This window comes from Leptopilina heterotoma, unplaced genomic scaffold (assembly GCF_015476425.1).
Source record: "Leptopilina heterotoma isolate Lh14 unplaced genomic scaffold, ASM1547642v1 Lhet_74, whole genome shotgun sequence".
NCBI lineage: Eukaryota > Metazoa > Arthropoda > Insecta > Hymenoptera > Figitidae > Leptopilina > Leptopilina heterotoma.
This window is the reverse complement of record NW_025111173.1, coordinates 1419591-1428217: the sequence shown is the minus strand read 5'-3', so window position 1 is coordinate 1428217 and position 8627 is coordinate 1419591. Positions and strand designations below refer to the sequence as shown.

At 32.5% G+C, this 8627-nt stretch overlaps 1 protein-coding gene across 1 annotated transcript; it reads right to left on the bottom strand.

The window, feature by feature from the left end:
* Positions 1-1946: 1946 nt before the first annotated feature.
* Positions 1947-3529, bottom strand: LOC122510798 (ribonuclease H1-like). The gene has a single exon (XM_043625700.1). The coding sequence runs from the start codon at positions 2452-2454 to the stop codon at positions 1957-1959; it is 498 nt and encodes a 165-aa protein (XP_043481635.1). The 5' UTR covers positions 2455-3529; the 3' UTR covers positions 1947-1956.
* Positions 3530-8627: the final 5098 nt, after the last annotated feature.

The window sequence follows — 8627 nt, the reverse complement described above, 5'->3', positions numbered from 1 at the left end:
TCGAACTGGTCTTGAGTCAGTTAATTCAATTACGTGTTGAATAGAACGAGTTTGTGTTAAGTGAGGATCAGGAATAAGAGTTTTCGAGAAACGACGCAAAACATTAAGGAATTCATCTGTAGATTCTGCTGGAAATCCGTGGTCAAGATTCTTAATTTTTTCTTCTTTTTCTGGTGAAGTCGATGTTAATGGACCAGATTTCTGAAGAAAGAAAATAGTGAATCTTGTGTCTTTCCCAACATAGATACGTTCACTTGGAATATCGATAATCGCTTGTTGTTCCGTCATCCAAGGTATACCTAATATCATTTGTTCCCTAAGTTCATTACATACTAGAAACTCTATATTGACAGTATGACTACTAATTTTGATTTTCAGGGCTAATTTTCCTAATACTCTCATTGTTGTTCCAGGTGCAGCTAAATCTACGCTATCGATGCACGGATCGAGGTCTTGTAATTGTTTGGAAGTTAAATTGGAAGAATGTATAAAATTTTCTGTAGCTGCAGTGTCTATAATTGCTGGAATCTCTTGATCATTTAGAAACGTTAATATACGTGGCAGTCTACGACAATCTTGAGGGGTAAGATATAGAGAAATTAATGGTTGTTTTTCTGGTTGGCGGTGGTGGATGGTTCCACCGCCCTTCGCCAGTTTTCCTGATTTTGTTTTTTGCGATCATCAACTTGTTTCCGAAAAACAGGACAATCACGATGGAAATGTTTTTCAGGACAATACCAACAATCAGGGGGAGTCTTCTTTGTGTTGGATTCCTTTTCCGAAGGTTTCTTTTCCTCTCTTCGTGGTTGCGTTCGTAGCATGTCGAATTCATCCCTTTCAGCTTCGACAGCTCGTGTGAGAAGAGTATGACAATCATGTGGACTAGAAGCACGAATTGCATGACGTATGCTTGGTTTCAATAATTCTATCAAGGTATGTACAATAATAATTTCTGGTTCTAATGGCCTTAATCGTCGAAATAATAAAAATTTCTTTTGCAGGAATACACCCACGGGGTCTTTTTCATGTTGACGTTGTGAATACAATTGTGATTGTAACCTTCCAAGCACCGAAGGTGAATTGTATTGACGAAGAAGTAAATCCTGGAACTGGTTCCACTCAAAAGGTATACCCTTATAAATTTCCCACCACTTCTCTGCTTCTCCATGAAGAGCTTGACAGGCCAATCTAGTTTTATTAGATTCTGGAGTTCCGACCAAATGGAAATACTCCTGCATTTCCTTCAAAAAATCTGAAGGATTCTCGTGATCTTTACCATAAAATTCTGGAACGGGAAGAGAGTTCCTTTGTGCTTCCAAAGAATTTCTCCAAGCGTACCAATTTGGATCTACAGGTGGAGGGTACCAAGGAGCAGCTACTGGATAGTAAGATGATGATGTTCTTTGAGGATCAGCAGTTGAAGGCGATTGATACGATGACTGAACATAAGATGATGATGTTCTTGGAGGATCAGCAGTTGAAGGCGATTGATACGATGACTGAACATAAGATGATGATGTTCTTGGAGGATCAGCAGTTGAAGGCGGTTGATACGATGACTGGACATAAGGTGATTGGATTACAATGTTGTCGGAAACACTTGATGATATGCGAGGTTCATTGATGGAAGTTGTTGTTTGAGGTGCTGTACTAAAAATTTGATTCGAATTTGTTTGTTGATTGAAGAAAAATGTAAGTGGTCGTCTTTCATTGTTATGAGGAACATTTGCTGACGTGGTGATTGTAGCAGTGCTAGTGATCGGTATTACTGTGGATGTAGTTATAAGTTCGTCGGAGAAATTGGTTTCTGAGTCATTTTCGGAACCATTTTGATTTTCAAAGATAGAATTTCTCAAGTTATCTTGAGGGTTTAATTCTTCCATGTTTGCGTGTGATACAGGAGGATTTATTTCGATAATTCGGTTGCGAAGAATTCTTCTTTCGGGTAATGGAGTTCTAGATGTCATCAGAAATCGGTTTCCTAATTCCACTTCTAGCTAGTTCATCGGCTTTAGAATTTCCCGGATGACCTTGATGCCCAGGTACGTGTATCCAACTTATTTCTAAATTCTTTGTTGTATTTTCCAAAAATTGAAGTTCTTCTCTGTTTTTTACAGGTCTTCCAGATGATGTAATCCAGCCATTCTCCTTCCAACGAGGAATCCACTCCGTACAACTATTTATTAAATATTTGGAATCTGTATTGATTCGGAGTTTAGAGACGCCAGCTTTTTTGGCTTGTAGTACAGCTTGAGTCGCAGCTTGTATTTCAGCAAGATTGTTCGTTTGCTTGCCGGTGAGAGGAGCAGATATATTCAAGGGATGATTATCTTCGAAGAAAACGCCAATACCACCTTTTGGGGATGTCCTTCCGTTTCCTGAACATGCACCGTCGGTATAAACGTTCACAAAGCCAGTGTTGTCCTTTGGTAAGATATAATTTTGTTGATCCATAAACAGGTAAAAATGTCGTTGAGATTTAATCGATGATTTATTTTTTCAGATTCGGAGTTGATTTGGAAATTTTCTTTTCGGAATTTAATTCACTAAATTTTATGCTAAAACGTTGATTTGACTCCTTTCTGATGATAGTGACAGGAACGGAGTAAGGTGATTTGTTCACTTCAATTAAAGATTTTGGAAACATAATATATGTAGAGATAAAAATAAATATTTTGCGTCAGGCGCCACCGGGTGTTTATTTTCTGTATCCCACTCCCGGAAGTGAGGTTGAAAAAGTTTTAGACTTCAGGGTTCGGGTTATTTTCAAATGACCTAAGGCCCCACGTTGGGCGCCAAAATTGTTATCCAGAATTTTTCTTCTTTGTTATTATTTCAATAATTTAATTTCCGATCCTACATAGAGGATCGAGAAATAATAGAAAAATAGAAAAGAAAGAAAGATCAATTTCCGATCCTGCGAGAGGATCGTGAAATAGAGGAAAAAGAATGAGTTTTTTTAAGAAAAAGGAAAAAAAAGATTAGAGAATTTCCGATCCTGCGGAGAGGATCGAGAAATAATGAAGGAAAAGAAGGAAAGTCAATTTCCGATCCTGCGGGAGGATCGTGAAATAAAGAAGAAAGGAAAAAGTTATTTTTCGATCCTACGGAGAGGATCGTAAAGATAGGAAAGGAAAGATTAGAAAAGGTGGAAATAAAGAAAGAAACCTGGAAATTCTTATGGATGAAGGATGTTTTTTCAGTGAAGTTTCTTCTTTCTAGAAGAGTCCTTAAATATCTTCTGATATTGGAAATAATGAGAAAGGAGAAAAAATATTTAATTATATTTTAATAATTGTAATATTTATTTAAATAATCTTCAATACAATTTCCTTATTTGTCACTTTTGAGAAAGAAAGAACAATTTGAACGTCCGTTCAGAATCGCGAGTTAAGGAAGAGTAACGAAATCTTTGTTTTTGTCTAATGTCATGAAACAACTATTTTCGTCATGGCAACGCGATGCCCTTTGTTTTAATTTAACAATTGAATATTTTTACTTTATTTCTATTGTTTAATTTTTTCCTAATTCTTTTTTAATGATAAGAAAAAATATATTTAATTAAATTAATTATTAATTAAAAATGAGCGTAGCAGTACCAAAATATTCATAAAAAATATTATTGGTAATATACTTATAAGACAAATAGAAAAAAGTGACATCTAGATTTGTTCATAAATCTTATATACACATGCGGCGATCCATCCAGCTGTTATGTGTCATGGCGTCGCACAGTTTGATCAAACAGCGTGTGGTGCATTCTGTTTGATATTTTCAGTGTTTATTGGTGTTTGAGTTTTACCTTATTAGTAGTTTATTGTAAATAATGGTAATTATGAAAAAAATAATACATAATTACCTAAATAATAATGTATTATGTTTTTTTCTCTCTGAAATATAATTTGTTTTCTAAATGTACACTTAAAACAATGCTTTTGTATGTTGATTTATATACTACATTTAAAACATTGTTTAAAAAAATGTTTTTAAGCTAATTTAGTTTCGAGAATTCAATAAAAGAAAATTTTTGCATTTCTTTTCCTCATACCTTTTTTGTTTTTTCTATTCCTAATCCAAAATCATTAGTTTATTATTAACATTCATAAATAAACAAAAAATAATTGCTCAAAAACGAATTAAAATACTTTTTTTTCCTTCAACATTTTTGAAAATTCAAATCCTTTCAATTCCGTTTATTTCTAAGAATGAATTGAAATGAATAGAACTTAACATTTTCTTATGTCTGCCAGTGGAAATGAGCTCAAAATTAAAATTAGGAATTTCTAAGACAAGTCCTCAATCTACAAATCCTGCAATATTGCGTTCGCATTCCCAATCACTTTAAATTACTTATTCGTTCTTAAGTAATAGTTAAGAGAAACATTCTTCTAAACTTTACTGATACTTAAAAAAATTGAAATTTAAAGGTTAAATTATCCATATTTAAAAAAATTTAATTTTCGAGGTTAAATTATCTTGAAATAATTTCTTGAAAATAAAAAAAATATATTTTCGTAGTTCGTCATATTTTTTCCATGCTCGGAAAAAATCCAATTTTTAAAAATTGGGTTATGTTCCAGAATATTTAAAAATTGTTTTTAAAATCGGTGAAACATTTATATGAATTTTGGGAGCGTTCACAAATGATGTCACGTTTTTGGGGGTAGGGAGGTCTCTACTAAACATGAAACAAAGTATTTTTATATGTGAAATTTCATGAAATTGCGCGACAGGGGAAGGGGGGTCTAAAATCCCGAAAAATTGCATGACATCATTTGTGAACGCTCCCTTTTTGTAATGGGTATCAATTGTAAAAGTTTTACTTACCTTTAGAAAAAATGATTTATATATCTTTATAGCTGCCTATAAGAATCAATTTCCACAATGAGTTTACTTACTTTACAAAATTTTATCACTTGAGTTTGGTTTTTCACAATATAATAAAATTTATCAATATCAAATAATATTAACTACAGGTGTGACTTATCAAAGTCTTGAATGTCTTAAGACTTTCTTATTCATTATATTCCGAAAAATTTCCGTAAAAAAATCAATTCTCGGAAAGTTTACAAAGTGATTTGCGTAACAAAATTAATTTTCGGAAGATTTCCAGATAGTTTCTAGAAGATTTCCGTAAAAAATAAACCGGAAGATTTTAAAATGATTTCCGTAAAAAAATAAATTTCCGGAAACCTCTTCCGGAAAGTTTTCGGAAGTCTCTTCCGCAAAATTTCCGGAAATCCTTCCACATGGGAACGTGAAAGATAAGAATTAACGACCTCTTAAGGCTATGTCTAAGTTGTGAAATGTAAACAAACCAAAAGGTTACTAAACCAGCACTAAAATTGCAATTTTGTGACAGCCAATTCTCCCACAAAAAATAACATTTTTACACTTTCTTTACGAAAATTAATAATTAGAGTATCAAAATTTCCAATAAAATTGTTTTTGACTATCTATGAGCAATAAAAAGCAATTAGTAAAAAAACTAATTAAAATGACCTGTAAAATGGCATTTTTGACGCGTCGCGAAAAATAAACTGTTTGAGTATATCAACCGCACGGATGATGAAGAAGTTACATGTCAGCGATAGGACCTTCGACATGTGGAAGGGTAAATTTTTTCCTTTCCTCCTTGATATTACAAGAGAAAGGGTAAAACCTTCTTCATCGTCCGTGCGGTTGATATAGTCAAACAGTTTAATTTTTCGCGACGTGAACTCTGTTGCTCGCTGCGCGTGCGCAGACAGTACCAAGGTCGCAATGACATCGCCATGCAAAAAGGCACATTTTGTTTTTGACTGAAACTCAGTGGTTTTCTCATTTTTTCAGTTATTCAAAGTTTAGTAACCAAATTCGATACTTTAGTACACCATTTCCATAAAGGAAATGTGAATTTATTTTTATTTACGCAAATGGGAACGGCAAAAAAATGGTTCACAATTCGGTCGATAATGAAGCATTTTTTCGCTGTTCCCATTTGCGTAAATAAATATAAATTCACATTTTCTTTATGGAAATGACGAACTAAAGTATCGAATTTGATTACTACACCTTGCATAGCTGAAAAATGAGAAAACCACTGAGTATCATTCAAAACCAAAACTAAGAATGCATTGACAGCACCATGCGAAAATTTAAATTTTGTTTTCGACTGAAACTTAGTTATTTTCTCATTTTTTTCAGCTATGCAAGGTGTAGTAACCAAATTCGATACTTTAGTTCGCCATTTCCATAAAGAAAATGTGAATTTATATTGATTTACTCAAATGGAAACAGCGAAAAAATGCTTCATTATAGACCGAATAGTGAAGCACTTTTTCGCCGTTCCCATTTGCGTGAATAAATATAAATTCACATTTTCTTTATGGAAATGGTGAACTAAAGTATCGAATTTGGTTACTAAACTTTGAATAACTGAAAAAATGAGAAAACCACTGAGTTTCAGTCAAAAACAAAATGTGCCTTTTTCATGGTGATGTCATTGCGACCTTAGTACGGTCTGCGCACGCGCAGCGAGCAACAGAGTTCACGTCTCGAAAAATTAAAGTGTTTGACTATATCAACCGCACGGACGATGAAGAAGTTTTTACCCTTTCTCTTGTAATTTCAAGGAGGAAAGGGAAAAATTTACCCTTCCACATGTCGAAGGTCCAATCGCTGACATGTAACTTCTTCATCATCCGTGCGGTTATACTCAAACAGTTTATTTTTCGCGACGCCTCAAAAATGCTATTTTACAGGTCATTTTAATTAGTTATTTTACTAATTGATTTTTATTGCTCATGGCCAAACATGATATTTTTGGACATTTTGAAACTCTAATTTTCCATTTTTGTAGAGAAAGTGTAAAAATGTTATTTTTTGTGAGAAAATGGGCTGTCGCAAAATTGCGATTTTAGTGCTGGTATAGTAACCTTTTGGTTTGTTTACATTTCACAACATGGACATAGCCTTAAAATCGTCCAAAAATATTTTTTTATCCCACATGCACAAAAATGGCGCTGTTAGATAGCTGACGACAGGGAGTAAAGTCACTCACTTGTTCGACCGTATGAAAATGGCGACCATTTTCTCCCATGTGCAAAAGTAACAGCTGATCCCATGCATTATTTTTCCCAAGGGAGAAAACGGCCGCCATTTTCATACAATTCGAACAAGTGAATGACTTTTACTCCCTGTCGTCTGCTATCTGAAATTGCCACTTTTGTGCATTAGGAATAAAATAGTATATTAAGCAACAAGGGTATAAAGGCTGCCATTTTTTTACAGTGATTTTTGTGAACGAGGCTGCCTTTACGTACCTTGTTTCTTAATATACTATTTTCTATTCTGTATTTAAAAAAAACACACGTATTTTTTTATTTTTTTTTTTGGAGGCTAAATATATGAGTTATGAATTTTCAGAATTTTCGTTTGTTAAATGTAGATGTTACGTATGACTTTGTAACCTTTATATTTCAATACAAACAACGAATTTTATTTAAATTATATAAAATCCATTTAATCATTTTTTTAACCTAAAAACTCAATCAACATTATTACACAAAAACACATATTAATTGTCAATACGAATAATTTCCAACATTAAGCAAATTCTTAACAACCTACTTTTAGTCGGGTATTTAGCACAAATAATTAAGCAAGGTACAATTTTCTTTATTTTAATATAGCAAGGTAAGGTTTCCTTCAATTAATTTAAATTATTCCACAATAACGAAGTGGTTTAATTTTATTAATTTTGCAAGTACTAAATTCTGCAAGCTGACAGAATAAACTGCATTGAGGATTTCCCCACCTAATTGTCAATCAATAAAAAGAATTGACAAGGAGAAATTTGGGCAGTGGCCCGCGTAAACTTGGCGTAACTAAGTTGGGCAGTTTAATTCAGGCAAAGTTACCTGAACGATATATTTTTTCAGTCGTATAGACTTGATTGTTTTGTCACTTATTGTGAATCAAAGGGCGTAGTCCCAAGTTATTGTGTAAAAATAAATATTAAAATTGAAATTATCTTCATCTCAACTAATATAAAAGTTGAAACAAACAATAAAAGAAGGGCGATTTTTGAGATCTTAAAATAAAGAAAGAAAAACGATTAAAAGTGAGTAGAAAATTTACATTTCACACACACATTCAACACAAATGCTAAAGCACACATGAATTTTTATATGTTATTTTTATAAGACTATTCTAGAAAATACAAAGAATATCAACTTTTTCTATTTTGAAATTTACATTTCTAAAGGGAAATAATTTAGAAAAAACTGTATTTGAAAATTAAAAGTCATAATAAAATATGTATACTTTATAATTTTCCGTTATTGATTTTTATTTATCCTTATCATTAAAATAACATTCATTAAAGAAATATTAATTTAATCCAGATTTCTATTTTTATTAATTTGGCATTATTGCCACGCAATTGAAATAAATAATTGCGTAAAGGGAAAAGTCCCCTACCTTTCAAATTTCTCATTTACTGAAGAGCATTGTTCGTTATCTAGATAAAATTTAAATTAAAAATAAAAGTTCATTTTTTGACAGTTCATTTTTTGACAAGAAAAAAAAGTTTTGTTTTTCTCTCTACTTTTGAATAATCATATCAAAAAAATTTTTCTTAGTAA

What these genes read in the sequence shown, in the direction of transcription:
- LOC122510798 (XM_043625700.1), bottom strand. Translation starts at nt 2,454, where the DNA reads ATGGATCAACAAAATTATATCTTACCAAAGGACAACACTGGCTTTGTG.